Genomic DNA, 17,160 nt, shown 5'->3' with positions numbered 1-17,160 from the left:
TGTGGGAGCCCCAGGAGCCCCATCTCCAGAGTCCCTTCTCCTGCTGGTCTTCTCTTTCCCTCACCCCAAAGCCAGACCTGCTCCCTGCAGGACCATCCGTCATGCACTGAAGGGCTTTTCTGCCCAACCCTGAGGATGCTCCAGGCGAGCAAGTGCAGTTCATGCACTTCAGGCTGGAAGGCAAAGCCTTACAGACCAGATAAGTGGTGCTCCATGCTTTAGCTTCCTATCAGACTCTGCATCACCTGTTCAGACTGCAAGTTCACAAGACTGCCTCAAATGTGTGCGTACAGCAACCAACACCACATTTCCATTGCTGACTGTTACCACGACACAAGCAAGGCTTTGTCAAGGCTTAAAAAGCTTTTATAAATGAGCGCACTGGTAATCCTGCCTAGCTGCTTATCGATGTTTTCGTGTCTTGTTGCTAGTTTTTAGATTTTAAGGTCTTTGTATCTTCACCTAAGTTGTCCTTCAACAAGAAAAATGCTTATAGGAATACAGACAGCATCACAAAGCAACAACAATCACAGGCACAGACTAGCGGTTTGGCTGGGCTGTCCCTCCTGCACTGCAGATGAGTGAAAGACATACTTGGCTTGTGGCTAGCTTGTGGCTAGCTCATACCTGGCACCTTGCAGCCTCAGCCCCTGCCTTCTTGTTCTTCATATTGACTACTAATAATAACAACTTCTTTGCAAGCTGTTTACCACGCACATAGACCTACCCCCCAGAAAACCCCAGAGGAAATAACATGAGGTAACATGCTTTTTCTATTTATAAACAGAAAAAGATGATTCCCAGTAATAAACCAGATAGATGTTTATCTCCTACGGCAGAAATGTTGAGTCAATTTTTTGAAATTCCAAATGTGAAGTTTCCCTTGCTTGTGTCAAAGCTGTTTCATCTCCTCTCACAACCTACACCACCACCTCCTTTTTCTCACTGTCTTCACCACACTCCTTCCCTCATTCCTTGCCTTGCCCAGCTGCATGTGAGGAGGCTCCGCTGGGATGGCAGGGATAACCCACTGTCACAAGTGCTCCTGGAGCTTTCCTTCAGCCCATGACCCTGCTTCTGCAAACTGAATCCAGGGTAGGAACCCATCACAGCTCTATAGATCTCACTTGTCCAGTGCATCTTGCAAAGGCTTTGGAAAGACACAGTGTCTGCTCCGCTACTCACTTCTCCACCCTCTGCCCCAGTTTTTCTGGCCATAAAACAGTAGAAAACATAAAACAGGTAGTTCTTTCTTGAAAAACGATTTGAGCTGTGGGGTGGAAAAGGCTGGCTTTAGGTACGTTGCAATAGGCCCACAGGCATTAGCAAGTCCTTCTGCTCAGGGTTGGGTTCAAACTTTTCTCTTCCCAAAGTGTTCACAGAAGAAGCGGACAAGCGGTGAGCATCACTGGTGGCTTTCCCTGCAGCCTGGTCACTTGCTCTCCTCCCACCCTTTTCCTTTGACCTTTTGGCCTAAGAAAGTCCAGGCAAAGTCATTCCTATCTTGTTGATAATTATCCTCCCCTCTCCAGGGATGCTGGCAGGTGGCAAGGCCATGTTGGCCCAGCTCCCACTGGGTGAGCGTGCCGCTTTCCTGCCGGAGCCGCTGGGAGAGCAGGACACGGTGAGTGACACGCTGGTCAGGCGGCAGATTCCCTTTCAGCCTGAGTTTTACCCACAGGCTGACCTCCTCTAGAAAAGAGCTAAAACAAAACAAAACAAAACAAGCCAGCTTGCCAAGACACATCATGAAACTGCCTCATTACATTTAGAGAAAAGGAATATTTTTGTATTTGAGTGAGTGCCTCTAACTTTCAATTGTTCGCTCTGTGTTTTTGCATTTGAAGCGCTGTTCGAAGCTGCCGTTTGCAGTTCCCCATCCTGCATGTCCCGAGAAAGAGACTCTGTTACAGATTTTCTCCGCTAAACAGTTGCAGTAGCAGGAGTGAGCAAATGATTTGGGGTCAAAAAAAAACACCTTTACCGAGAGAAATTTGAGCAATTTGGTTTCTTTGTTTATCCAAACTGAGGAAAGAAGGAAATTTGAACCTGGGTCCATGTGAATTAAATTTTAAAAAAGGAAAGTTTTGACCAGTGGAAATGAGAGTTAATGACAGATGAGGTGAAAAAAAAAACCCACAAGGCTTTCCTGCTTTCTATCTTTCTGGCTGACTCTGTCAATCCAATCAAGAAGAGAAGCAAATCTGTGAGACAGAAGTTAGTTTAACATTGGCATGACTCCTTGAAAGAAACAGCAGGTCCATCATGACTTGAAGTCTTTGAAAGAAAGCTAGCTGCCTTTTAAAATGAAATATTCCAGTCTAGCTGAGTTTCCTGGTTCAGTTGTGCTCAATAAGGTAATTTCTAAGGAGTTCAGCCAAAAAATCAGTGCTGATGTATCCTGGATGACAGAATTGACTCAGTAGATGAGGCGCAGCCTTCAGAAATGTATCCAGCAAAAATACACACATTTGCGTATATATCACTAAAAATGCATTATACTTCAAGACAAATTTTCTACAGTGTAATGTATCTCTGGTACTGCCCATCCTTCATCTCACTCATATTTTCATTTGTCTACTATTGGACTATCATGAATTCAAGGCTGAAGTTATCTTTTTTTTGCACAGCCCTTGCTGCACCACACTCGCACGCCTTTGAGTAGCCTGAGCTACCAAGCTCTTGAAGAGTTCCCAGGCCTGACTTAGAAATTTTTATTCTCTACTGGAAGAGACAATAATTAATAAGAGAGATAATAATTAATAAGAGAGAAGTTTCCCAGTTTCTTTAAACCCTGAGATATAAAAGATGTAGGCTTGTCTATGCCATGCCTGCACCATCCATAGATGTCCCACCATGACAAAAAGGATCCTTGATTTTTGTCTTCTAGGTATTATTCAAGGCTGAAACTGGACTAACAAGACCAATACAAGGGCCAAACCCAAGTCCAAAGCTCAGGAGTCGAGGAGGGCCACTAAACCAGTCTATTTCCACTTAAAATGAACTGGAGGTTCCCACAGCGCAGAGAAAACTTGCCAACCGGGCATCTGATAGCAACGACTTCCATTTTCAACTTCTATATTCCCAGTAGACAAAAGTGTAGAGATAGCAATTCAAAGTTTGTAAATGTGTTGCTTCTTTTTTTTTTTTTTTTTTTTTTTTTTTTTGTAGACTCCATGAAACTTTCATAACGAAACCCCAAAAAACTAGGTGAAATGTATGGTTTAGTCTGGAAACCATGAGCAATTTTGTGGTTTTGCTTAGGTTTGTACTGAAACTGGTCCAAACTAGGTAGTTTCTTCTAGCTGAATTTTACCTAAAGATTTTGAATTCATTCATACCTGAAACTGAGAGTGAAATTTAGGGGGCATGAACCCATATAGTCTAAAAAAAAGGAAAAAAGGTTTGCATGAAACCGCAGGTCAGGGCTGCTCACTGAATTTAGCACCACTTTGAGTTGCTCTGCATGGTGTTTGCTGCTGACTCGCTAAACCAGGAATGCTGGCTGGTGGACCCCATGACTCTCTGACTCCTTGTGAATTGTCAGGTTGCTGTGGCAATACACAGGTACCCAAATGCTGCTGGTTTCATGGTAGCATCTCTGAAGGCATGGCTGTGCCTCACCTTGTGGCGTTTCTTCTGCTTTGCCCTAATCGGATAGAAATTCACCGTGTAGGCTGACAGGCCTCCAGTGGGGAAAAGTCTGGGGGGAAAAGGTACCGAGAAGTAGTATTGCCAGAAAAAATACTTGCTATTTGGTACAGTGGTCTGTGTTGATGGGTTCTTTTGGTTGCCCTTTGGGCGTCTCAGTGCCCAACTCGTGTGGGCAGGGTGAGAAACCTGCTTTTCCATCAGCAAAAGCCTGCTCTGTGTTGTATGCCCAAGGAAGTGCATTTGCATAAAGGCATCCAAGAAAGAAATAAAGGAAATTGGGGAGAATGGCAGAATTCAAGAACGGACAAGATTCAGCATCAGCCTGCATAAATTGAGCCTGACATTGCTAAGTTTCCTGGGTTACATTAATTCAAGAGAAGCTGAAGTAGAAATGATATGAATATCAATGGGAATGCACAGAGCTTTCATACACTGTGATTGGAATCAAAGACAGAAACACCAAATTTAATTCCACGGAGGGCAAACAAAACAGGATCCATGGTGGATATGTCCTTCTTGTGGATAAGATATACAGCTTCAGTGGAAGATTTGGGTATTTTTACGTTAACTGTTCTAGTGAAAATGCTGGCAGATGCAGTATTTTGCCTGACAATCACCTTTGCAGGGAAAAAGAACTGTCACTTAAGGCTGAACATTTTGATTCTGCTTTTTCATTCTCCTGTGACTTATACATTTTCTCTGGCTTACATAAATGAACCGCCAGTGATCACGCCTTGACAGTCTTGGCTGTTGTGTGACACAGTGATACTTCAGTTTCCTTATCCTGCTGTTAGAACTTCTACCAGGATGCACCCGACGGAGATAGCTCTCAGTCCCTGGGTCACCCCTGCTTCATTATGCCCTTTTATGATTTCATTCTTATCATGTCATCATGCATCACATCATTCATCTCATTCAATACACTTATTTGATGGCTGCCACCCTCAGAAGGGTGATGTCAAAAGGCGGGTGTGATTTCTCACAAGAACCGCAATGATTAACCTCCCAGCCCTCTGCCCGCTAATGAGGCCCATGCTCTTAAATTACAAGCACCCCCAGTCATTTCCCCTGTATTTAGCTACCTGAGAGATACCTAGACCAAACAACTTGTCTAGGCTGTTTCTATAATCCCTCAGTGATATGGGTTGAGGACACAAACATTACCAAACTGATTCACCCCACCTAACTCAACTATTTTAAGCTAGGCTGAATCACTTACCAAGAAAGTGCAATCCCGCTTGCACAGATGCCTGCCTTCAGAATTGGCCTGGGGAGCTGAGAAGTATTTCATCCAACACATTGATGAATATCTTGCCCCTTGTCAGGGAGTACAGTTTGTGAGAAGCCAAGCCACTCTGAAAATTCACTGCAGAAAAATGCTCATCCAAAGCTGTGCATTAGCACAACTGTGAATTAGCATAATTGTAAATTGCATAGAGCTGGGATCTCAACAGCTCTGTTTACTGACATGGATTGCGGCCAAGAGCTACACTGCTCCAAGGAGGGAACTTACAGCTTTTCTCATGGTGATTTTTGTCTTTAACTTTAGTTATGGGAGACTAGAAAGCAGCTACACCTTGCAGGTGTTCCACGCCCAAGCTGGTAATCAAAAGCTACCAGTACCTTCAAGCTGAACTTGTGCTAATTGCCATGAATAAAATGCTCCAGGTGACTTTCATAATTTAAGCCTTTTTGCCTTAGCAAGCACATTGTCCTTGCCTCATTCTTCAGATTTCTATCCATTCCACATCTGGAGAGCAAGCTCCTATCTCCTTGAGGAGGTAGGGCTTATTTCCTTCTTTTACCATGGATTTTTTTCTGTGGATTTTGCCAGGTCACTTAAGCTAAGATGTCCTTGGCTGCAGCTTTTCTGTACGTGCTTCTGAACCATGTCACATCAACTCTGTAGGGGTCTGGGGTCCTCCTGGACAGCTTTTGTGGGCTGAATGGTGTCCCCAGACTGGAGCGCACAGTACCACTGAGCCCATATAGAGGCACTTTCAGGTTCTGATGCTTCATTACTTGTCTTTAACAGGGACATAAAGGAGAAACACCACCATTGACCCACCTCAAATAGGTGCTGTGAGGATAAACCCATCTCAGACTGTGAGGTGACATGAGGTAGCTCTGGTACCAAAGGCAGCTGACTCTATCACATATGCTACAGTGGAAATTTTGCAAGCTCTTTCCTTCCTTGCATTATAGGGATGGAAAAAATAAACAGCTTCACAGTTTCTTCCCTGAGAAGAAGAGCGATGGCATTTTATTATTTTGAGAAAGGTGAACTACTGAAGCCTTTCGACTTGCCAGAATTATAAATACACTTTCACCCTACATTCTTGCTCTTGCCGTGATGCATATACTGCATTTCAAGCAAGTTGCAGCTTTGGCTATTTGCTGGTTCTCAAACGATTTCCTGATAGGGTTTGCTGTACAAACACCACACTGAGTACACTGTATATTTCCCTTTTTACAAGACACAGGGAGTTTTAGTAGCTGTCAAATGTGGAATGCCATCCATTTGTGTGGTCTTTATTTCTAATCTGGATACATTACACTGCCAGATAAATTCAGTCATGAATTACATCACAACTTCTCCTCTTCTAGTGAAGTTTAACCAGAGATTATGTGGTCCCTATGAAGGTTTAATTATTTTTGATCTGACCTCCAGGTGACTCATCTCTCTTCAATCAAAAGCTTTCAACACACTTCTTATGCACAGGGAACACAAATACCTTTTGACATAAACTAGATCAATTGTCTTCAGATCAGGATTCCACTCCTTACCCTGACCAATTACCAAAAGTTTCACATTCACACACAGGAAAATTCTTATTATTACAACCTATCCTCTCCAGAGCAATGCCTTTCCTGACTTAGACCCTTATATCTATGTCTCCAAAGTCATCTGAGTTCCCCGTTCCAAGAGGCACTGTCATCATTTCTGAAACCATTGCTCATCTGCATCCCCACGTGTCTACATGCCTCATGCTCATCTTTAGGTGTGGTGGGAGGGCCACACGAGGAGCAAAACACTGCTCGAGTCTGATCCTGTCCCAAACTCAGCCCCCGCCTGATGTTCCTTTGCCTGGCTCATCGGCATTATTATGTTCCAGGTTTTCCAGGTAAAACTGTTTGCCCGTTTCCTGAATAGCATGTCAGATTAGATGATCTAAAGCCCCTTTCTGACTTAACACCTGTGGATCTCTCACACACGTTGAGTGTCAGACCCTTTTCTATGATGCCCTGGTTGCAGCTCTGCATCCCTCCGCCACCCGGGCTGGACCTGGATCCAGCTGGTGCCCAACGAAACAGAGCCAGTCCCTTCGTGTCAGGGGGTTCAGTGCTTGCGGTCATCTCTGCTGGCTCCCCAAACCCATTTATTAGAACTCCCTCCTGCTGACCCAAAACCACCTCCAGGATTTGCTCAGGCCAAGATTTTCAGGTGTGTCCAGAGACTTTAAGAACCATGCTCAGTCCAGCAAGTATGAATGTCCCTTTCCTCTCACTTAAAATTGATACAATCCTCCTCCTCCTCCTGAATTTAGAATGCAGAGTAGGTGCCAGAGGCTGAATATACTTCTGGGTGGCTCAATTTTTTATTATTCTGCTCGAATCATACAGAAATAGACAGCTTTTCAGGAAATTATGAGAACCAGGTAGGAAATTAAGATCCTGCTGGTGTTTTGCAACAGAATAACTGGAATTTCAGGTATCTGAAATCCCTACATATGCCTGAAAAGCACATTCTAAATAACTCCACTTTTTTATTATTATCACTATTTTTTATTTTTTTTTATTTAAGCTGTATGTTCAGTTATCCTGTTTCTTCCAGCTTTACAATTCGTGCATTATCTTCTTCATCTTACTCCCAATTAATTAATCGGAATACAGAGGGGTTTAATACCCAGAAAAGAGCTTTTCCAGTTGGATTGACCCTTACCAGTAAATGCTGCTGAAAGATACCAAAGATTTTCCAGCAAAGCAGGCAGCTCCCTTCTTTGGGGAGGATGCTGCATGGAAAGAACTTACTGTTTGGGAAGACAATAACTCCTACTGAGCAAACGCGCTCTCTGACAAATCTGTGGAAGTTATTGCATTTTTATAACTGTTCCATTTGTACTGTTTTATTATTGCATTTTATTATTTGTTCTAACGCCTCTGGTATCTACCTGCGCTTCAAAAGAAATGGATGGTGCATATCACCTACAGTATAAAAAGATGTTTTCTCCCTATAGCAAATTTTCAGCTAATTAAATATACCTGGTTTTCTATTGCCTTACAAGGCTGAGTGATATAATTCTTTTGAACAAGGAAGACAGTTGCACAGCATGAATAAACACTATCTAGCTTCCCAAGGAGATAATACTGCACAATGGCAGCTCTAAACTTGCTTTTTTCCCCCTTATTTTCCTCCTGTCTGATGTCTATTTTTATTCAATAATTTTATTTGAGAAACAAAATGAGAAAAGAACATTGCTATTCCTGGAAACCTTCCAATACGTTGCAGGAGCAGAAGGCTTGGATGAAAGACACCATGCAGCCTCTCTCTCAAAAGACTGTTTTATGGTGACACCCAACAATATAATCACAAGAGGGTTAGGAGTGTGGTATTGGAGCATCATTTACTTTATTCTGTGATCAGCCTTGGATTAGGACCACATGAATGGCCACAGACTATAATAAAATATAATTAAAAAAAAAACCACCCACAAATCAAACCCCAAAAAAACCAAAAAGAAACAAACCAAACAACTTTGACAACACTGGCCCAGGCACCCATCTCAATTGGCCCAGGCTGAGATGTGGAGTACAAACATAATGCTGAAGTGCAGTATGAGACGGTGATTCATCGGAGGAAACTTAAAAACCTCCGAGAACAAGGTGATTCATACCTTGAGTGCTAATGGCATTTTGCAGTAACCTCAATTAACTGATTTTTGCATTTCCATATCAATTTTTTACAAGTGTCCACATGTGCTCACATGTTTACGTGTGTGCACTCTGGTGCAACTCAGCAGAAGTTAAATAACCCTATATTTAATGAAGTCTCTTTTTGAAAATAAGAAGCCTAGTAGCATCCTTGTTGTCTAAGACCCATAATTAGGAATGCACTAGGAATAAGACATACATTATGCTGCATCTTCTCTGAGCTCTTGGATCTTGAAAAGCTAAGGATGAGGTTTTGGTAGCAAACTACATGGGTGCAAATATGAATGACGGTTTCCATGAGAAATGGACCCAGTTCCCACTGAAGATAAAACCAGAAACTTCTAAAGGCACCTATACACCTCACACCCCTGGGCTTCCAGTGGCAGCTGGGTACCTACTCATCTTTGAAGAACTGGTCATTACTGTCTTTCAGGAAGGTTTTCAGTCCTCACAGGCTTCAGTCAAGGCCAAATTTCCATTGACTACACAGATAGGGTTTCAGTTCTCAGCAAGTATATTTCCTTTCTGCAGAGGAGTAGATAAATAAATATTAACAAGGGGCCGGGATATTTTGTATTTTTCTACTGAAGAGAGTCGCTTGCAATATCTACCAAGAAATAATTAGAACTGCTGGTTTTGTGGCTCACTTGTTTTCTCCCTTCTGTTCTTTTATGCAAAGCTCTTTGCTGCAGAGGGTGCAGCACGTGCCAATGCAAATACAGGGCAAGCACCTGCTATTTAGCCTCTTGAACCAGAGCTTGTGAGAATTGATGCAGTACTGGTCAGAAGGCATGAAAGCGGTGAACTGTGCTCTGAAAATCAGGATAATCAGGCAGATGGTATTATGATAGGGTTTGTAGAGCGATGTTGTTAGGAACTAGAGGGTAACAGCATTGCCCTAAAGTTGTGTTTGAAAATGCAGCACCACCTACAAGCCAGGGTGTACAGACACAGTACCCCAAGAACACCTATTTAATGGGGAAGTGCAGTGGTTTATTTACCGCCTAAAACAAAGCTACGGAAGCGTCCACTCATTCTGCAGCGTTATCTTGTTTAAAAATTACTGGCTGCCTTAACAGTATATCTATTTTAGCTCAGCACTATCTCATTTCTACATTTCAAGATATTTCAGCCATCACAGAAGGGGAATCATTCACAGATCCTGCTGTGACCTGAGGCAATCGTAGATGTTTGCCTTTGCTCTCTTGGAACTCTATAGAGCATATTACTGCATGAGTGGATGCTCTGTGTTCCTATATAGTATTATGTGGCCTTCCCAGCAGATTTCAGCATTTCCAAGTCAATAAACTCTGCGGGTTTCCAATGCTGTACTAGTGGACTAACCCAATTTAGCTTAGAAAGTAACAGGCCAAATTTAATCTGGATTGCACTTACTGATGCAAGGGATTAATTTGTCCTGCTTTCCCTCACTGGCTTTCACTGATCTCTTTTTCTTGTCCAGTCCTGACTGCTACAGTAGCTGGTTGTCTACCTGTACATGTTTAGCATAAGTGTTTTATAGTTTGAAGAGCTGGCCATGCGCATGTATGCAACCTTAAAAGCCTACAAACCCACAGAGGACCATGCCCTCCTCATGATACCAAACATGATGTGATAGCCTTAAAACTAGACCATTATTACTCTCTCAGAAATCACCTTCCTTGGTGAGATATGGTTCTGCTCAGCCATGAGCAAGAGATGCTGGACTGTCTTCAAGAATGGTAGCTGCTGCCACTCACTGCAAGATCTTTGTAATTCAGGTTTTCCCACATTTCAGAATAGTCACATTGCCCGGGAAGGTTGGGAAGCAATGACGGTGTTAGGGGATCTCAACGTTCTGCTTCCTAAAGGGTAGGCTTGCTGCTCTGCGGTACTGGCTGCTTTGAGGGGTCAAGCAAAATTTCACAAGCAGCACTGTGTAAATCTTTCCCTTGAAAATCAAAATTAATTTCCAGTACAAACCAGGGTGAGTGAGAGCCACTGCTGCTAGTGGCTGTCCAGCAGTTCTGCATCCACCAGGCAGGATCCAGCAGGTGAGGATCCACCTCATCCAACCTGTCAGGCTCGAGCGACAGATCTCCTGAGGGAGGCCTGACCAAGTGAGACTATTGCCTCACCCTTAAGGAAAGGTGGCTGCTTCCCCTTGCCTCTGATTAAAATAGATTTTGCCTGTTTCCACGGTGATAAGAGATGCTCTGAAAACCAGTACTGCGGAAGTCTGTGGAAGCCTCTGTAGTGTTGTGCTCTAGTGATGTGATTAAAGGTAGTAGTAATAACAGTAAGATGCCAGGACTCTGTAACATCAGGGGTGTGAAGAAGAATTGGATTAAAATAGAAAGGTACAACTTCTGGTTTGGAAGTCCTACAAGTCCAAATCAGAAGAATTTGAGAATTACAGAGAATTACACTCAATAAATGCTTTTTCTGTTCTGATATTCTTCCTGTAGCACCTCTTGTTCCTTCCTACTGAAGGCAAGATGTTGAGCTAGGTGGACCATTGGCAAGATCTTGTTTGGCTTCTCTGATGTCCTTGTATTACCAAACCTGGAACAGCTGAGATAAGCAATACTGCCAGACATTGTGATCACCCTACACGAGTTTACTGGCTTGCAGAAGACACACATCTAACTGTGAAAATCTTCAGAAACACCCAAGGCTCTTTCAAGATGGACTGTCCTAGAAACCAAGGAGTCATCTCACATAAAAAATGTAGGGTTGGGAATAAGGGTTAGGGTCCTTCCACACTGAAATGAATTAGGAATAGTTCAAGTTAAAGAAATCCCATGTAAGTTCTGTGAGAAGCCCTGTGGCCGGGTGATAGTCCCAGGCTAGAACCGAGGAGAGGCTTGCGGCCAGGACAGAAGTGAGCATTAATTCTCTGGCTGCAAACAAGCCAGGGCAGGGAGGTGAACACAGACACCCTCTACATTGGCACATCCCAACATCCTGCTTTCAGCTGCTTTGGTGTGACCAGTTTCTTTCTATACCTCTGCCTAGAACTTGCATCCCGCATCGAAGATCTTCCTGACACATCTCTGTGAAATACTTCAGTGAAAATCTCACCCAGCACCTCCAGACCTTCACAGGCAGTAACAACAGTCACCAAACTCACAGCCTAGGTCACCTCTGAGCACCGAGCTTTGGAGATCACAGCTCGGGGACGCTACTGGAAGTAAGAGGTTACTCTGTGCAACAGGAAGGCAGAGCTCCAGGGTGATTTACTGTACCGAACTGTAGCTGCTCTGAGTATAAAATGAAACAGAATTTGCACAGCTCTCCGCAGAAAGCCAGTGGCGGCGTGGGGGATGACTGATCTTGGTAACTGCTCACCTTCTGACATCAGAAACCTCCGGTGCAGCATACAAGACTGCCATCGCGAAATCCCTGATCAAGAACATGAAGCTCCTTCCCCTCTTCACAGCTGCGTCCTGCTTCACGCCCCCAGGTCCCTCTTTATTTGTACTACAAGTGATGAAGTTTTTTTTCCAGATCACATGAGGCAGGATGAAGGGGGAAAATCCTGCCAGGAACAGAGATGGGCTGCAACTTGAACCTGATCAAGGGGAGATACAGAGCAGTACCCTGAGAGCTATATAAGAATGTGCTCAGCACAAGAGCAAACACTTTTTCAGGTGAAGGACTCTCATGAATCAGCCATGCATGTGAATGAAGACACCGTTTCAAGGAGGCTTGGAGCCACCAACAAAACATGTTTGTATTGCATCATCGCTACCCTTGCTGTGTTACTCGTCTTTGCATTAGCCACCATCATGGTCTTAGTCGTTCAGAGGACGGTAAGAAATTTCTTACTTTATTCATTGGCTTTTTCTTGCTTGCTTTCTTCCTTCCTTTCTTTCTTCCTGCCTTCCTTTTTTTCTTTCTTTCTTTCACCTACTGCTTTCCAAAAATTATTCTGTGGCCAGAAACACAGTCACTGCCTCCTGTTACAAATGCACATGCATGAATTAGGGGGGAGAACAGTGAAACAAAGAGGGAGAGAAAAGACCTTTCAAAAAAAGACCATCTTTCTCCATGGGCAGAATTAATTTCTATCATGCAATTTCTAATCCGTAAATGGAAGTGGAAAGCTCATAAGCCATGATGCAAGCCATTCTCTGTCCTGCCTAGCTAGGCAGAGAGGTGGAGAGAAGATAGATCAGTGCCTCAGTGTCTGCTACCTGTTTTTACATGTGTCTCCCTTCATTTCTGTGGAGAGCAGCCAAGATGGTCTGGTCTGGTAGCATCTACATGTGTTCTTTTGAAATACTGATACATTTCAGTAATGGACATGACAGAGAACATCTCTGTGTGTGGCACTGTGTGGTGCTGTCTGCTGGGATGCACTGTGATGTGGTGAAGCAAAGTGCTCTGGAACTACCCAGAGCATTTGATAGGGGCAAAGTAGCTCACTTGTGCTCTCTTTTTCTCAGATCTGTTCCTGGGTGTGATTTTTAATGCGGAGTTAGAGCTGTAGCAAGGATGACTGAGGATATAAGTGAGGCAAAGTCTCACAAAACCAACTATTCTGTCTGCCTACAGACTTTTTTTCTTTCTTAAAATAAAGAGGACTGCTCTCACGTAGATCTGGGGTTGGATGGGGGATCAGTGTGACAGTTACAGCCAAGGCAGAGACGTACAAGTGGTTGTGAATATAAAAAGTGCATTTCTGATCTTACCAGGAACCTTGGCATGAACTTTACCAGGGTAAAATGCCAAGTTAGAAGTTTTACAGGCTTTGAAATCTTTTTGCGAAAATCTAAGTGCTGAAGTACCTCCACTACTATTCATAGTATGAAAACACCAGTGTAGGGCTGCTGGAGGAAGTTCGCCATGGAAAACAGAACATGATCTCTCAGCTCAGTATTTTCTCTTACTAAATTTACCCTGTGCAATGTGTGTGCCTGTGTATGCACATTACCCAGAAATTAAACCATGAAGGCTTGACAGTTACTTCTTTAAGTTGCACCAGAGAGGAGTAATTTACCTGAAATCAGCATTCTTCCACAAGAGAAGCAGTTTGGGCACAGTTAGAATGAGACATGGGGGTTTTCAAGTGATAAATAGAGGGACATTTAGGGAGATCTTTAAAATAACAGCTTGGGTAATTACAGAATTGCCACAGCTTTCCTATATAATGAGGCTTTCATTTGTACTTATTATGAAAGTAAGCATTAAATTACCTTTCCATCAGGATAAACACAGTTACACTAGTTGCCAGAGGAGTAATATTACAGAAAGAGTCAAGGTTTTCATTTAAAAGAGTAATGACATTATTGCAGCTGCTTCGGAAATGAGCTTGGCTTAAGGAGAAAATAGGAAGCTGAGGTGTGTGAGAAACAACAAATAAAATCGAGCAGCAATTCTATGCTGTGAGAGGAGTTTGGCAGTAAAAGCACAACTTGTGTTCTTCCTCTCAGGGAGCTGAAAGACCCCAAGTTCGGAAGCAGCATAGTCATTCTCCATCCATGCCTGGCTTTGAATTTCCAGACCAGGGAACAAATGTTGATTTTGTGAGACAGGTTCATCAAGAAAATCCAGGCTTCCTCCAAAAACACTTCAGCTCATGGTCACACTGTCAGTGTAAGGCTAGGCACAAGCTCCTTCGGTAAAGGAGTTGTGGCTGGGTTGAACATCTTGAAGTGTTGATTGCAGCAGCTCCAGGACAGAGGGTCTGGGGAGTTCTTGTACTTGGAGCCCTGTGGATATTGACCCCTGTTGCTGTAGGAATTAGAGCATCATCATCTGGCTTAATTATTTTCTTTGTGACTCCTGAAGAGAGGGCCAACATTTTGTGTGATTGACCTCTTGGGAAGATCTGGTTTTCTCTCCAGATGCTGTCAACTGGGTTACGTGAGTGGTCCTTGACCACAAGGGCAATGGTGGCAACTTCATGCCCCCCCTATGCTAGGCTGCGGTAGAAATTTTTATTTTCCTTTATTCAAAGGAGTGTTAGAGGGTCTGTGGGACAATCCAGGCCTTGTGACCCATGACTCAGGTACCACTGCCTTAAGAGGAGGCTTCTGGTGGCAGGGAGACCACACAGTCCCCTAGCCCCTTTGCAGGTACATGGAAGCTGGTTGCTTGTCTTCCTTTTGATGAATTTACACTTGCCTCGTTTAAGATGAAGGAAGACACACTGGAAAAGGCAAATCAAACTGTGTAGAAGCAAGGCATTTGTACTACCCAGCATCTAGGTGCTCTGAATAAGGGAAATCCAACATGAAAGATCAAAATAAAAAAGCAACTGTGATTCCAAAGCTGCTTCTCTGAATCTAACGGCACTTCTAATACACGTTATCCAACCTGCTCCTGCATTTTCCAACAACCCAAGGAATTTCTTTACACCTTGTTTTCAAGAAGGGTGGCACAGCTCATTAGCACCAGACCTGGGAACTGTCATTTTTTGGAACTACACTACATTTTTTGGAACTAACTACATGCACTACTGAAGTCAGATCATTTCTTCAGCTTTCATCTGCAGAAACCCTTGGCTTCAGGCCATTCACTTGTCTCCATCTTTCACAGGTGACTTTATTTTTCTCTGGAAAAAGAATAGTCGCTGTCACTATGGTCTGTAGCCTTCATTGTTCTTCTCAACGCTGTTAGAAGCGTGCTAAAACTTCCACCCTTTTGCTTTCATTGCTGCTGGATATAAATATATACACACACCTATGCAGATACTTATGTATATAGAGATATAGATGTAAAATCAGTGAAAGTGTATGGGGCAGGATGGACTAGGCAAATTTTAAGACACATGGACCCTAGAAAATCTTGTGCTGTACTGCAAGGTATGCTGTAACAGACACCTAGGTCACCCGCCTCTACGAACAAATTCTGTGTTGATGTCCAAAGTCCATAATTTGGGGCAGTCTGTCACTGCTTTGCATTTTGTAGACTTCATATTTTTAACCTCCAAACTGCATGGGCAAATCTTTTCAGCACAGTTAAGGCATCAGTGTGGCAAATGCTAACAGTCAGTGTAGGTTTTGATATTTGCTGATCTAGTCTTCCAGGCTGCTGGAGTTAAAACTGTAAAACCCCTTGTCATGGCTTAACCCCAGCTGGCAACTGAGCACCAAGCAGCCGCTCACTCACTCCCCCCGCCCTGGTGGGATGGGGAGGAGAATAAGGTAGAACCTGTAGTAAGAACAGTTTAATATTTGAAATAAAGTAAAATATACTACTACTACTGCTCATAATAATAATAATAGTAATGAACAAGGGGATAACAAAAAGAAGAGAAAATAACAAAACCCAAGAAAACCCCAGTGATACACAACTGCCCACCCCCTGCTGACCGATGCCCAGCCGGTCCCCCAGCAGCGATCGGCGGCCCCCCGCCAGCTCCCCCCAGTCTCTATACGGAGCATGAGGGTCTGTGGTATGGAATAGCCCTGTGGCTAGTTCGGGTCAGCTGTCCTGGCTCTGCTCCCTCCCCGCTCCTTGTGCCCCTCCTCACTGGCAGAGATGGGAAATGGAGAAGTCCTTGGCTCGGGGTGAGCACGACTTCGCAACAACTAAACCATCGCTGTGGTATCAACATCATTCTCACACCAAATCCCAAACACAGCACCGTCCTGGCTACTGGGAAGAAAAATTAAGCCTATCCCAGGCAAAACCAGGACACCCCTTTAGCAGTGGGACTGCCATAACCAGAAGTGGCTACTACAGCATCTGGCCTGTTCCTGCCCGATCTCTTGGTGTCTCATACCCACGGCGCAATAACCCTGCGTGGGCTGCCCCACTCGGTGGCTATTGGCCCCCTCTGGTGGACACCCTGACAAAAAGGAAAATAAACGGGGAGGAAAAAACCAAACAAAACCCACTGAAAATTGCCCCCGAAAACAGATTTCCCACTCACTGAACACCACAGGAAAACCACTGAGACACTTTAGAAGCAAGCTGCACTGTTCTAACTCTTGCCGCCGGTATTCTGTACAGTGACAGTCACCTGCTGCCCAGAGGTGTAACTTCAACAGGTTTTGTCTGTACTGGAAAAACTGAATTTCACACGGGTCTGTTTCCTGTGATGCTCATTACCGGATCAGCTGTGGGACGGTGCTCCACTTTCTGGAGTTTTCACGTCTAGTTTCTACTTTTGCTTCTTGGCAGCTCAGGGTCACCTACCTAAAGTACCACTGCCTGCCTTCCCCTCCACCAGACCAGTGATGATGGCCTAAGGCTGAGCAGGAACACGGGACAGCCTTGAGGTTTTTTCTCAAGCTGCAAAACCTTCTTTCAGGACAGCAGTCCAAAGAGCTCATCCCTGCAGAGCTGCAGTGCGAACACACTCTGGAAAAGCCTTTGACTTAATTAAGCTGCTCCCAGACCAGTTTCTGGGGGACTCGGCATGGGGGGGTGCTTTCTTAGGCTTTCTAAAGGCAGACACACACTTCAGAGATCTCTGAGTAAATGAACATTCACAGTTCGGACACAGGACATTAGAATGACCCTCTAGCAGCACTAGGCTGTCTCAGCTTAGGAGAATTTCTTGCAAAACGATTAAGGGAAAGAAGAAAGAAATGTCTTTCACTGGCACCTGATTATAATTTTCTCTAATGAAGCAAACTG

General features: G+C 43.9%; 1 protein-coding gene across 1 annotated transcript in view; it reads left to right on the top strand.

Moving 5' to 3' along the window:
* Positions 1-1,747: 1,747 nt before the first annotated feature.
* Positions 1,748-17,160, top strand: part of TNFSF8 (TNF superfamily member 8) — a 33,475-nt gene continuing 18,062 nt past the window's right edge. Inside the window, exon 1 of the mRNA XM_080402309.1 lies at positions 1,748-12,380. Within this exon, the coding sequence (XP_080258435.1) occupies positions 12,186-12,380 (195 nt within the window). The 5' untranslated portion in view covers positions 1,748-12,185. The remainder of the gene's footprint in view (positions 12,381-17,160) is intronic.

The sequence above is a fragment of the Falco punctatus genome (genome assembly GCF_963210335.1).
Source record: "Falco punctatus genome assembly, chromosome: 9".
Lineage (NCBI taxonomy): Eukaryota > Metazoa > Chordata > Aves > Falconiformes > Falconidae > Falco > Falco punctatus.
This window is presented reverse-complemented; position numbering and strand designations above follow the sequence as displayed.